An 18,222-nucleotide genomic window follows, 5' to 3' on the forward strand; every position below is an offset into this window, starting at 1 on the left:
AATCCAGGGCAGATGATCCCTTCAGGACCAGTGGTGTGAGTGCCGATACTGGGAGGGGAGAGGGAGAGTGGGTTGGAAAGAGGGAACCGATTACAAGGAACTATATGTTACCTCCTCCCTGGGGGATGGACAACAGAAAAGTGGGTGAAGGGAAATGTTGGACAGGGCAAAATATGACAAAATAATAATTTATAAATCATCAAGGGCTCATGAGGGAGGGGAGAGTAGGGAGGGAGGGGGAAAATGAGGACCTGATGCTGGGGGCTTGGGTAGAGAGGAAATGTTTTGAGAATGATGAAGGCAATGAATGTACAAATGTGATTTGCCTGCCACAATTGATGTATGTATGTATTGTGATGAGTTGTATGAGTCCCTAATAACATTATTATTAAAAAAACAAACAAAACCTCAACGGCAAAAAAAAAACAAACAACTTCTCCCAGGGGGACAGTGGAGGGGTGGCTCGGGGGTGATAGTGGTTGGTGTAAGACATGAAAAAAATAATAATTTATAAATTATTAGGTGTTCAAGGGGGAGGGAGGAAAGAAAGTAAGGGGCTGATACTGAGGACTCAAGTAGAGGAAAAGTATTTTGAGGATGATGATGGCAGCATATGTATAAATGTGCTTGACACAATGGATGTACATATGGATTGTGATGGGACCTGCAAGAGCCCCCAATAAAATGATTTAAAAAGAAGAAGAAGAAATGAGGCTTCCGAACTAGGGTAATCTGGTAGCTGAACTTAAATAAATCATCATTTCCTTGCAACTAAACTGTCACATTGTGGGGTTTGGGGGAAAAGAGAGGCATCCGAAAACAGAAAGACCACATAGTTTCTTGGACAATGTATATCTTGGTGGCAACTGATTTTTGTCCTAAATCCTTCTAAATTAGACTTGTGCTAAGTATGGCTTTTGGAAGTCTATGAGTCTAAAGGCTTAGTTAAAGGTACAAAGAAGACAACGTGTACTGTGCTTGTTGTGTACAATTTTTAAATTAAAACGTAAAATTTGTTTTACTTGCATAGATTTTAATGAGCTAGCCATTTATTTTTACATATTATTATTTACTTGTTCTTTCCTAAATTTTGCTCCTATCCTTTATCCACCCATCTACTATTTAGTGAGATCTTAAGTCAGAAAATGATAACAAGTGGCAGGCAATACAGGATAGTGACGAGAGAAACCTAGACCAAACCCACAGCCATTGAGTCGATTTCTAAATTACCGACAGCAAATCTTTATGGGAGCCGATAGCCTCAACTTTCTCCCATGGAACAGCGGGCTAGGTTTGAACTGAAAAGTTTCTAAAATAAGAGATATAGGGCTCAAATTCTAGTTCTCACATTTAGCAGCTTGTATGACTTCAGGTTAATGACTTAGCCTTTCTGAGACTTGAATCTTTCATCCATAAAGGGGGAAAAGAATAGTTACAACTGCTAAAGTTACTGTAAGCCTTAATTAAAGGATACAGTATATGAACAGCACAAGCACCTAGCATATAAACAGTAGAAAAAATGAAAAGGACAGTAGTTACTTTTTCTAATCTACTACATTTATCAGTCTAGTCAAATGTGGTAGAATTTTACTTCTGCAAAGCATTAATTTATGGCAAGTCTACCTTTTGCACCAGTATTTAAGAAGCTTAACCATTTCTGCCTGTCATCTCCTCTTCAATTTTCTAAATTATAATTAGAACAAAGACATGATTAGGTGCTTCCTCAGTTCAGCAATAATAAGGCTACTAAAGAGGGTGGGAATCAGCACCCCAAATGAGTAGAAATTGGTCACACGATAATGCTCTCCCAGAATTTCGCTAAGATCATAGCTTTTCTCTCACTACCCTAGTATGCCAAATGTCTAGACTCATCACTGTTTGTATGTACAGAAAATACTCCCTAGTTCTCAATTAAAAACAAACAAATAAGAACTTTTATTAATCTTTAAGGACTTTAAGAATTAGGTTTCTATACAATTTTAAAATTACACTAAAATGGAAATGGATAAAGTAACAGAACTATATAAACACACGATACCTGAACTTTTTAGATTTTGAGGGGTCCCTGTTTTCTTCACAATAACCTAAAGTCACATGCTTGTACTGGTTCGATACCAGATTTTCTGAAAGAGAAAATTTTAGACAACTATATTAGAAATACATACAATTTAATATGGCTATGAAGTTTAGGATTTTTTTCTAAACTGACTTTTATTAAGATTTCAATTTTGTGAACTTACGGTAAAATATGCTATTGCTATTGTTCTTTGGTGCTATGAAATGGCTCCAATTTATAGCCACCAATGTAGACAGAATGAAACACTGCCTAGTCCAGCACCATCCTCCAATTGTTGCTATGTTTGAGCCTATTGTATCCTGTGTTAACCCTTCTCATTGAGCGCCATCTTTTGTACTGATCTCTGCTTGACTAGTCATGACAGCCTGTCCATGACACCCTCTCCTGGTTATATGTCAAGAGGACATGAAACAAATTCTCATCACAGAGTCATAAGGTTGCTATGGGTCAGAACCAATTCGATGGCACCTAACAAAAGCACATTCTGGCTGTACTGTTTCCAATCCATACCAAAGACTTTAGTCATCGATCTTCATCAGTAAGTGCTTCAAGTCCTTTCACTTTCAGCAAGCAAGGTTGTCATGGTTGTTCACGAGTTTCCCAATCCTGATGTCAAAGTCATCTTCAGGTAGGCCAGGCCAGCTTCTCAGATTATTTGTTCAGCATACAGATTAAATAAGAATGGTGAAAAGACACAACTGGGACAACTGATTTTAAACCAGCTGTGTGTGTACAACTGCCTGTTGGTCTATGTATAGGTTCTTTGGTGAGCACGAGTAAGTGTGCTGGAATTTCCATTTTCACCTTGTTATTTATTAAAGGGTTACAATCCACAGCTGAAATGTCCTTGCATACTCATTTAAACATAGGGAAACATCTTTTGGGGATTTTCTCCATCTGGCATCAGTATTTTTCTTCCCATGTCCATTCCCAAATCTGGCTAGAATTTCTGGTTTCCTATGTTGCTGTAAATGTTTTAAACTTATCCTCAGCAATATTTTACTTGCATGAAATATTAATGATATTGTTTGATAATTTCTGCTTTCCATCAGATCACCTTTCTTTGGAATGGGTACATACATGGATCTTTTCTAGTTGATTGGTCAACAAACTTTCTTGATATAGGGGAACACTTCCTGGATTGTATCGAATTACCGAAACATCTCAAATGGTATTCTCATCAACTCCTGGATCTTGTTTTTGCCAATCCCTTCCAGAGCAACTTGGACTTCTTCCTTCTGCAACACTGGGTTTTGATCGTATGCTACCTTTTGAAATAGATGACTATCGACCAATTCTGTTTGGTAAATGACTCTGCGTATTCCTTTCATCTTCTTTTGATGTTGGTTGTGCCATTCAACATTTTGCTTGTAGAATCCTTCAATATTTCAACTTTAGGCTTGAAGTTTTCTTTATTTCATCTTGAGAAATTCTGAATGTTACTCCTTTTTTGGTTTTCTAACCCCAGGTCTTTGTACATTTCAATATATACGTTATTTTGCTTTCTTGAACTACATACATTCTTGGTTGAACGGTTTTAGTTCATCTTTTCTGTTAACTTTAGATACTTTACTTTCAAGAGTCTCTTATTACATCCAATTTATTTTTCCTCTTTCTTTCCTTTTAGTTTACTCATGGACGTCTTTGATGTAATCTAATAATTCATCTGGTCTTCAGTCTTTTGCTGTTCAATGTACCAAAACAATTCCTAAGAGATAGTCTCTAAATTCTGTAGGTAATATACTCAAGGCCCCACTTCAACTCTCATTGATTTGTTTTAATTTTTTTCAGCTTTAACTTGAACTGGAATATGAACACTTGATGGCTTATTCCCATTGGACCCTGGCTCTGTTGACTGATGCTATTGAGATATCATCTCATACACAGAAATAGTTGTTTTGTTCCCTTATGTATTCCATCTGGCGAAGTCCAGGTGTTTATTATTGTCTATGTTGTTGAAAAAAGGAATAGATGATGAGTAAGTTGTTGCTCTTCCAAAATTCTATCATCTGGTCTCCAGCATTATTTCTATGGACAAAGTCATTTTTCCCCCATTACTTCACTTTTTTCGTACTTTGATGACCAATTTTGATTTTCAATCAATTACATTTTGATTACCAATGCACTATGCTCACATATTTGATAAATACAAAAGTTGTTAAAAAATATTCAGTTTCTCCTTCATCTGTGGCATTAATGGCTGGCATGTAAGTTTTGAGTAATAATTATATTAATTGGCTTTCCTTATTGGTGCATGGATATTATTTTGTCACTGGTATCATTGTACTTCAAAATAGATTTTGAAAAATGAAAATATCTTTCCCCCCAATGAATGTGGTGCTGTTTAGTTGTTTTTTAAAATCATTTTACAGGGGCTTGTACAACTCTTATCACAATCCATCCATCCATCCATGGTGTCAAGCACATTTGTACATATGTTGCCATCATCACTTTCAAAACATTTTTCTACTTGAGCCCTTGGTATCAGCTCAATTTTTGGCCCCCTCATGAACCCTTGATAATTTATGATTTTTTCCCCCATATTTTACACTGACTGATGTCTCTCCCTTCACCCACTTTTCTGTTGTCTGTCCCCCAGGAAGGGCATTGTATGTAGATCCTTGTGATCAGTTCCCCCTTTCTCCACGAATCTTTCCCCTATCTCCTGGTATGACTACACTCATTGGTCTTGAGGAGTTTATCTGTCCTGGATTTCATGTTTCCAGCTCTTATCTATACCAGTGTACATGCTCCGGTCGAGCCAGATTTGTAAGGTATTATTGGGGTCATGATAGCGGGTGGGGAGAGGAAGCATTAAAGAACTGGAGGAAAGTTTTATGTTTCATCGGTGCTATACAGCACCCTGACTAGCTCGTCTCTTCCTTGTCGCTGTATCTTTTGATAGCCGGGTACCATCAGCATTCTTCACCATATTTACTTATGCACCCACTTTGTCTTTAGTGATTGTGTCAAGAAAGTGAGCACCACAGAATGTCAGCTTATTAGAATAGTGTTCTTGCATTGAGGGAAGACTTGAGTAGAGGCCCAATGTGCATCTGCTACCTTAATACTTAACATATAAATATATGTACATAGATCTATTTCCCTATTGTTATAAATATATTTACATTATGTATACACCTGTATTTAGACCTCTATAAATGCCCTTTGCCTCATAGTTCTTTCCTGTTTCCTTTTACTTTCTTTTTGTCCCACCATCGTGCTTGCCTTCATTCCGGTATTAGTAATTCCTCTTGGTTACATTGCCCTTGACCATGCCCTACCAGGCACCCTACGTCCTCCTCACCATCGATTTTAGATCACTTGTTGTTCCCTTGTCCCTGGGTTAGTTAACACTCGAATGTGGTGCTGTTCTGTCTCACTTTCTTATTTCTGGCTACCCTGGACTGAATTCTGCTTCCAAAGGTGTTGTAAAGCCTACCCTCTATGCCTACGGTTATAAATCCACTTAGGAGTGTGTTATCTTCTTTATGTTAATGTGAAAGGACTAGTAGAGAGTTATGTTGAGTCCATCTCTTTTTAGCTATAAGGCATGAACTTAAAGAAGAGTGAGCAGAGTAGAAATGGGAGAAAATAGGTACCTAGACACATGCGGCTTCTCCTTGGGGATGTCTTGGAGGAAGTCAATCTTGCAAGCTGAAGCAGGGAACTGCTAAGGCAGCTGCACCCGATACAACCATCACAAAATAGATGGATTTGAACCACTGATTTCCTGTTAGCAGCCCAACAGCTTGTATATTAGTCCTCATGTAAATGGTAAGTAGATCTCTTATTATCTATTTTATAGGCTAGTACTAAATATCTAAGAAGTGTGTATTTTCAACAAAAAATGTCATATTTAGGGTTCAATTCAACTATATAAAGCTCTTTCATAAATGGTGTTGCACTGGGGTGGGATAGAAATAAGAACCACTTTCAAGAGCTTCATTATTCTTTTGAAGTTATATGACCAAAAAAACAGAAAGTAACAGAAAAACCTGATTTTCTCAGTGTGGGTAGTTGGCAATACTACACCTCTAAAACAAATTTTAAAGGGACATAATAAAACATCTAAAATTGGCTGCTTACGGTTCTTAATTAGGAGATAGCTTCCCATTATTTTTCGTAGTCACGCAGTCTGTCGATAGTAGTCTTTTCACTTGTTGTGCCGTGCAAACTGAACATGTTGCCATTGTTAGGTGCTGTTGAGTCATGCTCATTCACAGCCACTCGTATGTACAGCAGAGTGGAACACTGCCCGGTCCTGCGCCACCCTCACCATTGTTCTTAAGCTTGAGCCCATTGTCGCAGCCACTGTCATCTGGCTCGCTGAGAGCCTTCCTCTTTTTTGCTGCCCCTCCACTTTTCTAAGCATGGTGTCCTTCTCCAGGGACTGATCTATCTTGGTGTCTAAAGTATGTGAGATGATGTCTCACCAGCCTTGCCTCTAAGGGGAATTCGGGCTGTGTGTCTTCTAAGATAGGGCTGTTTGTTCTTTTGTTACTCCGTGGTACTTTGAATATGCTTCACCAACACCATAGTTCAAATGAACCTATTTTTCTATCGTTTAATCTTATTCAATGTCAAACTTTCTCACATGCATATGAGACAATCAAAAATACCATTGCCTGGGTCAGGCATACCTTGCTCTTCACAGTAACATCCTTGCTTTTTAACACTTTAAAGAGGTCTTCTATAGCATATTTACCTAATGTAATATATTGTTTGATCCCTTTAACTAATTTTTCTATGAGCATTGATCATGGATCCAAGCAAGATAAAATCCTTGACAATTCAATCTTTGCTCGATAAAGTAAACATATATAATTGGTAGCTTAGCAGACGATTTCTTGTGCCCTATATCAAAGACCTAGTTTTGATTCCAGCTAACATACCTCACACACAGGCATCACCTGTCTGTGAAGCTTCTAGTGTAAGATGGACTAAGAAAGGCCCAGTAATCTACTTCTGAAGACCAGCCACTAGAAATTTATGGATCAGAACAATAAGATAAGCAACGCATCTTGGGGATGGAGAAAGACTAGGCAGTGATTCATGCCGTTTTTTGTGGCCTCACCAAGAATCAATGCCCAACTTGATGGCAGTTAACAGCAACATATTAAGTGGCTCGGACTTTGTAAAAGTTGCCTTTAAATTCTCTGATAGGTTTTTCCCTTATTGTACACTTAGTGTAAATGGCATGTCACAAGAAAAAAAATCACATAAGTAATAAATGAATATTATGCTTTCCAAATCTCTCATTTAGAATATCTATAATATAGAATCAGAATTGGCAGAAAATAGATATTTAAATAGTGTCACAGACACCTTTATCTTCTACAGCGGTCACAGAATCTGCTGGGAGTTTGTGGAATGGGGTAGATGCAAGCTGAGCGGCAGATGTAAAGTCTCCTGTGCTCTTAGGAATGGGTGCCAGGGTTTTGTTGCAGCGGATTCCCCATACTGTTGAATCATCTAAAAACTCTTCAGCCTGTGGCACTTCCTGCAAGAGAGGATGAGAGGATAAAAAAGCACCAGTCTCCATTTTTGGGGTCCATGCAACTTGATATAGTAATATTTCTCAAGAGATTACAAAAACTAATGAAACATAAAACAGATGCTGAGCCCTGGGTAATACACAGCCAAGGACTTCACTATTCTGTCCTTTTGCCCAGAACTGTACTCTGCTGTTAACAGACTCCAAAAGAATCACATCTCATGGAAGTATTGAGTTTTAGCTTGTTACAAAAAAAGTGGACTTCTCGCCGAATGCCGCCAAGATGGTGTTCAGGCGCCTCGTGGAGGTTGGCCGAGTGGCCTACATCTCCTTTGGACCTCATGCTGGGAAACTGGTCGCATGTAGATGTGACTGATCAGAACCAGGCTTTGGTTGATGGCCCTTGCACTCAAGTAAGGAGGCAGGCCATGCCTTTCAAATGCACGCAGCTCACTGACTTCATCCTCAAGTTCCCACACAGTGCCCGACAGAAGCATGTCCGACAAGCCTGGCAGAAGGCGGATATCAATACAAAATGGGCAGCCACAGATGGGCCAAAAAGATTGAAGCCAGAGAAAAGAAAGCCAAGATGATAGATTTTGATCGCTTTAAAGTCATGAAGGCAAAGAAAATGAGGAACCGGCTAATAAAGTATGAAGTTAAGAAGCTTCAAAGGGCGGCTCTCCTGAAGGATTCTCCCAAAAAAGCAAGTGCTGCAAAGGTTCCAGCTAAGAAGGGGGCTGCTGCCGCCACCGCCGGCAAGAAGGCTCCTGCCCAGAAGGAGAAAGCTCCTGCTCAAAAAGAGAAGGCTCCCGCCCAGAAGGAGAAAGCTGCAGGTCAAAAGGCTGGGCCTCCGAAAGCCCAGAAAGCTCCAGCCCAGAAAACACCTGCCCCAAAGGCAACTGGCAAGAAAAAGTGGATAAAATGTTTGAATTTGCGGAAAAGTTACAAAGATTGTATAGAGTGCCCTTTTTCATTCTTGCTCTATTAATAACATCTTACCATGATACACTTATAAAAACTAAGACATCAATGGATACACTACTACAAACTATACACTTAATTTGGGATTTTACCAGTTTTCCTCTAATGTCCTAGTTCTGTTCCAGGAAGTCAAGTCAAGATACCAAGTTGCATTTAGTCATCATTTCCCCTTAGTCTTCTCTAATGTGTCAGTTTATCAGTCTCCTTTGTACTTGTGTTGAAAAAAGTACGGGTCAAGAATTTACAAGTTTGGGTTTGTTTAATGTTTTTGCACCAGTCGCTTGCTTTTTGTGGAAGACAACTAGAAAGTGCCCCTCTCCCATTAGAGGATACAAGATAGCAACACAACTTATTACTGGTGAAATGAACCAATCAATTGGGTTAAGGAAGTTTCTTCTTCTTCTGTACTATAAAGTTACCATTTTCTTCTTTTTTATCTTTTTGTTAGAACCAAATCACTAAGTTCAGCTTACACTTAAGGAGAAGGAAATTTAAGACCCATCTGCTAGAGAGAACATACAAGAATTTGTGGATGTATTAAAGTCACTTCAGTAATTATTTTATATCTATATGGGTATAATTTTATTTCTTAGGTGTCAACCACTTACCACTTTATTTTTTGCTCACATTGTTCCAGCTTCAGGCACTAGTTTGTTTAGATTGGCCCCTGTGTAATTCTGACATGTCCCTATCTTTTTAAAATTTTATTTTTAAGTTGAAAAATTGTATTTTCTTTGCCCTAGCAGTAGAATCAGCTATTTCTCCTTGAGTGCAGAGGTAACATTTTAGAATCTCTGCATAAAGACAGAAAATTCAGTATCATATTTGACAAACCATTTTGTGTCCATAAAATTCCACACCTTTTAAAATACACACTGCATTGTCTTCATATATTCCAGGATATCTTTGCCAAAGTGGGAGGAAAAATAGGTTGGTTATTTCTTCACATGGATATAAAATAAAGCAATCGCTTGTATTGCGGTCAAGAGAATGTGTTTTGTTTTTGCTTTCTCACCCCGGTCAAAGCACATAGATTGGCTTTGTTTGGTAAACTGAACCTGAGAAGTAATGCCACTACATTTGATATCTAGTCTGTTAACTGGAATAGTTTTAAGAAAATAGCCAAACAGTTGATCAAAATGGGTAAAGGATTGGGTAATAGCTTATTCAAAACAATCCACTGTGGAATTCCAAGACAACGTTCAATATCCTACTTTGGTAAGTAGCCAATGGGACCTTAAAAATTCTTGAGCAGCAATCTATAGTTCAACTACTGGTCTTACTCTCTCTGTCAAGAGGAAAAGAGAACCATGAAAATGCAAAGTGATAAGGAAACTCTAAGTTCAATGGATTTAAGGAATCATGCAATCATCACTTTCTATGACCCTGAGAACAGTAGAACACACTATGGTGCCTGGCTACCAACTGCTCTGGAAAGCACCACGCTAGAAAGGCTTACATAGTTTGAAAAATGTGGAAAACAGAACACAAACCAAAAAAGGGACCATTTTTACTGACTGATCAGGAGAGGTAAATTTAAGACCCTTTGCCAACCTTTAGCTCTGGAATGGAACTTAGCCATTTCAGATCTTTTTTTTTTTTTTCCCATTTCAGATCTTTAGGGCAGCACTTACTCAAGAACAAAGCTCACCGTATTAGGAAACAAGGAGGAATGAAACACACAAAGGAAGTGGGATAAGTGATGTTACATTATGGAGATTACAATCAGTGACATGAAATAAAATGTATATGAATTATTAAAAAACTGAAGATGTGCTCTGGAACACATTTACCAAATTCACAACAAAAAATTAAAACAAAAACAACAAAAAACCCACTGCGAAATTAAAAACACAAAATAGTTTAGCATATTTCTGCAGCAAGAATGACTACAGCACCAGCTCTGTGTAATATAACAGCCAGAGTAGCTGAATGGAGAGAAAGGTACACAATGGGTAATAGTCAAGGCTAGGAAAGAACTGAACATGGGTTGTATGTATTGACTACTATAATAAAACAGAAAAAACACGCAAACTTGTTTGCTGATGCATATTGATGACATACTAGCCAAGCCAAATTCACTGAAATAGAGTTGATTCCGACTCGTACTGACCCTATAGGACAGGGTAGAACTGTCCCTGTGAGTTTCTGAGATGTAACTCTTTATGGGATAGAAAGCCCCATCTTTCTCCTGCAGAGGGGCTGCTGGTTTTCAACGGCTGACCTTGTAGTTAGCAGCCAACATGTAACCATTATGCCACCAGGGCTCCTCCAATTTAATTCAGGTTTTTTTCTTCTCAATATTATATCCCATAAGATACACATTCATTACATAAGATTGTCTTGAGTACTTTTCAGCCTGGGTTTACATATACTGTTTTATTTGAGTGTCAAAATCATGAGGTACTATGAAGAGGAACAACTATAATATTTATTGCATAGACCAATGTTTCTCAAAGTGGGAAATATGGCCCCCGCTAAGGGGCACTGGAATGATCCAGGGTGGTTGCAAAAGCAGATATCTACACTTTATCCTGGATTATAGATGATAGTACAAATATATACATATGTCTGTATATACATATTTGTGTGTATATATGTATGAAAAAGGGGCAGTAGGCCAAATATGTCTATACCATAGGTCTACAGACAAGATTTACTTACATTTGGTTTTGTAGAACATCTGCTCATAGAGCGTTCTCCAAAGGTCCTAGCTCCTGTGGGTTTATTTTTAGGCTGTGGTAATCTAGAGAGAGTTTTGTAAAAGTATAAACAATAAAGTAGGCTAACTTAACTGAGAGTAACAGACAAATTATTTAATGAGTGATATCCCTTATATATACAGCCGTTCTAGTAATGTTATGGATGCTGGACATTTTATTTTTTGTTCACAGGTCTAGTTCTGGAATTCCTCTCTAAGAGTTGGCCATGCCCTTTCACAATGACGTCTCTTTCCATGACTGGAACTGCTACCAGGGAAAATTCCAGAGCTATCACACTCTTCCTCTAGCTATGACTCTAAAGCAATGCCTCTCAGCTTTAAGACACATTCTCTCTGCAGCCTTTTTCAATATAAGCCACTTCTCCTTTTCTACATTATTAATCCTTCAAATACAAACTAATACCATATAATCTAGAGCATGTCTGGATGCCTGTTCTGGTGAATTCACTTACATTTAAGACAATTTCAAATCCATAAACTCCTTAGTTCTTTTGTAGCTTATAATCATACAGTTTTCCTTTTCTAATACATGCTTTTGCTACGCCGGGTCTGCCTTCTCTCCAGAGTTTATAGGATCTAGAGAAAAATGTTGCAAAAACCACCCCATCATGTGATCAGAAGGCCCATCCACTGGCAGACATGGTATTGACAGGACAGCAATTTGTCATCACTGCCTTACCACCTTGTCTCCCTAAGGTGCATCGTCATTGTCTCTATTTTACTATGACAATATATCAATCAATCACTGTCATTGAAGTGATTTCAACTTATAGTGACCTTTCAGGACAGACTAGAACTACTCCTGTGGACTGTAAATTTTTACTCAAGTAGAAAGCCTCATCTTTCCCTCATAGCAGCTAGTAGTTTAGAACTGCTTTTCTTAGTTAGCAGCCCAACATGTAATCCACTATGCCACCAGGGCTCTTATGATATATATATATCGTCCCCAAATTAATTAGGTGAGTTTTTACCCATAATTTTCTTTGTTTCCATCTTCAAATACAGGAAAAGCAGTAGACAAAGAAGAAATAATTTTATTGACTCCCCAAATCCCAGATGACTGTGCATTTTCTGAAATATAATAACATTTACCATATTAGAAAAGATTAAATATATAATTTATATTAAACTTCAACTCTAACCAAGAAAGCAAGTGCTGAGTTAACAGAAAAGAACCAGTGTCCACTTTCAAAATGCTAAGTAATGAGGTAAGTCACTTTTTAGTGGGAGGGATGACTAACTTCAGAGAGCCTGTGGGTGTTGGAGTTCCTGCCATTGTACCACCATACGATCGGCTATGTATATAGCATTGGACTCACACTTTCTGGAAGCAGTTTTTGTCATTTGACTTAAATGAAAAAAAGCTTTCAGTGGTTTTTTCCATTTCTTACAGGCAAAAAGTAACCTCTAGACATCATGTTTCTAATCTTCCCAAGTCTAATAGGATCCTGTTTATCTTTCATTTATGACCTCTCTGGCTTCCAGGACAAATTCTAGACTCTAGACAAATATGAACTTGTCTATGGCTCTCCAACACTCTGCACCACCATCACACTACTGAGAAAGAAAGGCTCGTATCATAACTTGAGTACTAAGACCATCTGGGCATTCCTACCCATGGGGATTTTGTCCTTCCTAGCATTTATTTATTTAAAAACAAAACAGAAACGTACCTCATGTAAGACTGTCCAGTCCTGCTGTAGTTATATTTCACACATTTCCCCTGTCCTTATGTGGCAAGTTAATCAAGGGCAAGGCCACAGCTTGTATACTGAAGCTAAACCTATGGCTGTGAAGTCAGTTCTGACTCATAGTGATGCTAAAGGACCAAGGAGAACTGCCTAGTAGGTTTCCCAGGTTGTAAATCTTTACAGAAGCAGATTGCTGAGAATCTTTATGTACGCAAACTGCTATATTGTCCACCAAGAGTATATGATGGTTCAAACTTCTGGCCTGCTAATTAGTAGTCGCACATTTAACAGCTGTGCAACCAGGGTTCCTGGATCTTGTATAATCTCTGATATTTCCTGTGGCAACCACCCGCAATGCTATGCACTTAGTGAACTTTAAATGCATTTTATTACTTTGAAACTGGGCTTCAAATGCATCTTCATTTTGATCTAGAGATGACCAATTATCCTTGTCGTCAGAAATATCAGGAAGTGTGGGAGCCTGAAACATATCCATGATGAAACCTTAAAAGAACAGGAAGAATAACAGTAACCATGATTGATGAGGGACTTTCAGTGCTTTGTTGTAAGATGCTGCACATCTGAACAAATGCTCTACCTAGTGCTTCTTTTGTGTGAACCGTGGGCGACGGCTGAACTTTGGATGGTGTTGCCTGAACCATTCCCAGGGATGTGTTTGGAGTTGTATGAAAAGAGTTTGTGCTGCCAAACTTATGTACTTCACCTGCTATGAAAAGAATTGAGACAAAATATATTAGTAGAGAAACAAAAATTATTTAGAAGTCTCACACTATAAGTAACTAATTCCACCTAGTGCAAGTTTTTATTGTCAATAATGCTCATGAAGGACCTTCAATTATTATTACACTTGCATATCTTTCATCTTTGTTTTTATAATAGCCCAAAGAGGCAGGTAAGGCCAGAATTATCCTTTTAGAGAAAAGGAAATGAAGGTTCAACAAAATTAGCAGCATTATAAACAACACCCTTATTTATCTTCATAGTATTTCAAGTAATGCAAGTTAATAATCACAATGCAAATCTTAGGAGTGACTTCCCATCCCACCCAGCAGAAGTTCAGCCAATGGGGTACAAGACTCTGCATGATTTAGCTAGCCCCAGTTCCTTCAAACCTCTTCTTGATCCTTCTTCCTGGCTCACTCCAACTGCACCACCTCAGCCTTCTTTCTGTGCTCGCTGGTTCCCTGCTTGAAGTATTTCCAAGGGAGCTGTCCCCATTTGGATCTTTACCCAATTATTGCCGTCTTAGTGAGGCCTTTCCTGACCACCTTCTCTGAAATTTCAAGTCTCCCTTGCCCCACCCCAGTACTTTCTTCCCTTCCCTTCCACATGATCCTTGTTCCTGACTACATCCCTATTAGTTAGTACAATCCCTAAAACCCTAGTGACAGCTCAGTATCTTGGCTGGCTAGATCTCTAGTTGTTTATCTCAAATGAACCGTTCGTGGAATGTATAGCATGGTCACACAGGGAAGAAGTATCCATTCTGTATGTGATATAACTTAACCTGTAGACAAATGTTTCTAACAGGATAGTATCCGAAGGGAGTTTTGTTTAGAAATTTAATAAAGTTTTCAAAAATAGTAAATAATTCTAAACAAATACACTGATTAATAAGTGGATTTCTACCTTTTTCTCCTATACTGCAAGAAGGGGGAATGCTAACACCTAGGTTCATTAAGGTCTGAAGCCTAAAAGAACCATAGTCATGAGACTGACTTCTGACCAACCTGGAGAAGTTGGGTGAACATGTCAGAAACAAACGTATTGTGATGAAATAGTACCTTCTTTCATTTCTGTTCCACTCTGAGGCTTGAATTCATGAGTACTTTTACTCACACATCTTGGAAGAGAAGATTGAGACGCACTACAGAAGAAAAATGCTTGGAATTAGAATTGAATTATAAGTCTACTCTTATATAGCCAATGGAACTGCTAATGAATATAATTTATCAAAATACATGACTTGCTTAATACAATTGATGTATGGATTGTTATAAGAGCTGTAAGAGCCTCCCCCCAAGATGATTTATATAAAAAATACAAAAAACAAAGTCCATTGCTATAGAGTTGATTTGGAGTCAAAGTAACCCTACAGGATGGAGAACAGCGCCTCTGAGAGTTCAAGATGGCACTTCTTTATGGAAGCAGAAAGCCTCATCTTCTTCCCATGAATCTATTGGTGGGTTCGAACTACTGACATTGCAGTTAGCAGTCCAATGCATAACTCAGTATGCCATCAGAGAACCTTCAATTTCTTAAAGAAAACGTAATGCTTATAGATAAAGGCTATGTGCTCAATATTTAAATGGCACAGTGATTCTGCATTTTAATGCCATCATAATCATTTCTAATTATGAAGGAGGACAGAAGAATGGTTTCCCTAATCCAGTTATCCTATTTATATACACAAGCTACAGGGCTCAGGGAATCCAATGCAGGGTCATAATATGAAGAAGGGTTGGTGTGCTTAGCAATACAGGATATTCCTCTTGTAATAAATCAGTAGACAATGTATTTTTATCCAGACTTAAAAACTATAGTTTTAAAAGAAAATCATCATATACAATATATTTGTCACAGTTTAAGGTCATTGCATTTTGTCTTACTACTGGAATTGATAGAATTTTCTAAAAATCTAGTTAAGATATAAAGTTAAAATAGGAAATGGTATGTACAGTCCCCTTCAAATTATACAAATCCCTATAAAAACATTAGTTAAATGAGCCAAAGTGACAGGATAAAAATTTCCACAGCAACAACCAAAGAAAAAGGGATGTGACTTGATTGTCAAAGTACAGAAAAAGATTTGAAACTGGTGGAAATCTCCTGAGCAGTGTAGGTGTAGATTTGGCAGACTATTAATCCCATGGCTAGTTGTCATGGCTATTAATCCCAAACTATACCCCCGGGGAAGACAGAAGGAATCACATATGAGATCACAGGTCAAGGAACTGTATTGTCAGCAATAATCACTCATGTTATTTGTTCAAAGTCACTAAGAACATGCAATTTTCAGTCAAACAGTTATTTACTCTTCAGTAACAAAAAGAGATCTGACTTTTAGGTACTGAAAATTTTAAGTTCAAGAGAAAAGCACGAATGAAGTACAACAAATATATTTTTTTAATATGCATATATAAGTCTAAAATATTCGGGGCCAATGTTTTGGTGACTAGGTTTTTTCAACAACAAACTCATCTGTGTTAGTTTAAAAAACAGGGCACATTCTTCTTTGACATACTGCTCGGACCCTAGAGATCAAGAAGAGAAGCTGGCAAAGCCAACCATATCACTATCAACACTAAGACCACCGTTAGCCTACCTGGCATCTTTTTGAGCTACTGCCAATCCACAGTCTGTCATTCGCTGGGCTGCCAAAGGCACAGGATGAGCTACCAGCTGACTGATGGCTGGGGACATGAAAGCAGTAGTAACAGCAGCATTTGTCATGGGTGGTTTGGCAGAAGGTGGTTCGCTGGGTTTTTCTTTCGTGTTGCTTGAAGTCTGCGGATGTACAACTGGAAGAGGTGATTGTCTTGGTTCCTCCTGGGATCCTATGTCTGGCCCCTGGCATACTGTATTAACCTTTCATGTAAAGGAAACAGACACAAACAAAATGATTAAGTCCAGATTATTACTAACTAGGTATGGCAGCTTTTCAAAGAATTACATTTGTTTACAGCACATCCCTTTCTGCTTGAAGCATTCCTTAGCCTCACAAGTATCCCGAAAGGAAGAGTGGACAGAAAAAGACCTCTCTAAATGACAGATGTTTTGTAGCTTCTAAAAGACAGATACCACTGGCAGTTCACATTTCTTAACCACTGTATCAGTCTTCATGCTTTTAGCAATATTTAATGATTGTGTTAATTCTCTTTACTTAACTTTGGAAAAGATCCACAAAAGCAATGCTATCAAATGATCACACTGGCCTTTCTCCCATTAAAATCTCAACAGTAGTTATTTCCTCTTTAATGAATAGGCAATATGAACATAACCTGCACTAGTAATTGCTGGAAGGGAGCCCTGGTGGTTGCAGGTGGGGCTGTGATCTTCATGGTCGACAGTTCAATCAGCACCACTGAGCTTTCTACTCGCGTAAACAGTGACAGACTTGGAGTCAGCATTGACTCGATGGCAGTGAGCTTGGGTTTTGGTAGTAATCATTGGAGCCTTGGTGGTTATGAGTTGGGCTGCTAACCATAAGGTCAGCAGTTTGAAAACACCAGTCACTTCACGGGAGAAAGGTGCAGCTTTCTGCTCTGCTTAAGAGTTCTACTCTCAGAAACGCATAAGATCATCGGCTCGATGGCAGTGAGAGTTTTGTTGTTGTTTGTTTTGTTTTTTGGAGCAATCACTACAAAAGCGTAGGTCACTTGGGAAGGAAAATAATTAGCTCTCAGTATTAAATTTTTGGTTTTTATGCTACATGCTCTTAATCAATTCTATACTCTAGTGCTATAAAGTAAAAAGGCAGAAGGGTTTATAGCCTCACAAGTATTCTTGCACATTATTAAGAAAAATACCAAATCTCCAAGGTAATAGAAGCTAATTCAAAGAATCAACAAGAGAAAAAAACTTCATGAAACATTTGTCATCAAAATGTCCTACTCTTTTCTCAGCTACTGAATAAAATTAGAAATATCCATGAAAGTAAAAATATACTAAAACTGACTAAATAAATTAGGAAACATTCATGTTAATAGATTATACATGTATAATATTATGAATCATTCAAAATAAAATTACTAACAATTGTGAGCATTTTTCTAAGTAAGAAGAACTCCATTCTTTTTAACTTCTAAATTACCTTTAAGAGGTAAAGTTTAATATGAGAAAAGAAAAAATGACTATGTGTCCATGTGTGTAAGACAAAAGAACCACAAGACGTTATCAAAGCTCACCTCTAAATGGTGAACATATAATTTTAATTTTCTTCTCATATTTCTCTTTATTTTCAAAGGTTTTCTATAGTGCATATAAGATATTTAGTCATAAGGATCAAGGAATTCTAACAGACAAGCAACCTACAGTTAGTCATATTCTTTTATTTATCCTCACTGATTTCTCCCACACTCCTATTCTGATCCTTCAAGGAAGAAGATGTCTTTATTTGTGAATTACGATGGGTTCCCCCACCCAAAAAAAGAAAATATTTTTTTCAAAGCTATGTATTTAAATTTTTTTTTTACAAAACAACCTTATCACCTTCAAAGTACTCTCCATT

General features: G+C 37.9%; 1 protein-coding gene and 1 pseudogene across 1 annotated transcript in view; one reads left to right on the forward strand and one right to left on the reverse strand.

Annotated features, from left to right (window-relative positions):
• Positions 1 to 18,222, reverse strand: part of BUB1 (BUB1 mitotic checkpoint serine/threonine kinase) — a 57,486-nt gene that overhangs the window by 17,821 nt on the left and 21,443 nt on the right. The window contains exons 10-17 of the mRNA XM_045287121.1: positions 16,318 to 16,580; positions 14,777 to 14,859; positions 13,570 to 13,698; positions 13,365 to 13,475; positions 12,252 to 12,351; positions 11,223 to 11,304; positions 7,406 to 7,580; positions 2,039 to 2,123 (exon numbers count right to left, since the gene is read on the reverse strand). Of these exons, the coding sequence (XP_045143056.1) occupies positions 2,039 to 2,123; positions 7,406 to 7,580; positions 11,223 to 11,304; positions 12,252 to 12,351; positions 13,365 to 13,475; positions 13,570 to 13,698; positions 14,777 to 14,859; positions 16,318 to 16,580 (1,028 nt within the window). The remainder of the gene's footprint in view (positions 1 to 2,038; positions 2,124 to 7,405; positions 7,581 to 11,222; positions 11,305 to 12,251; positions 12,352 to 13,364; positions 13,476 to 13,569; positions 13,699 to 14,776; positions 14,860 to 16,317; positions 16,581 to 18,222) is intronic.
• Positions 7,858 to 8,565, forward strand: LOC105979079 (annotated as a pseudogene).

The sequence above is a fragment of the Echinops telfairi genome, unplaced genomic scaffold (genome assembly GCF_000313985.2).
Source record: "Echinops telfairi isolate 266 unplaced genomic scaffold, ASM31398v2 ScPeMD7_11;HRSCAF=52, whole genome shotgun sequence".
Classification (NCBI taxonomy): domain Eukaryota; kingdom Metazoa; phylum Chordata; class Mammalia; order Afrosoricida; family Tenrecidae; genus Echinops; species Echinops telfairi.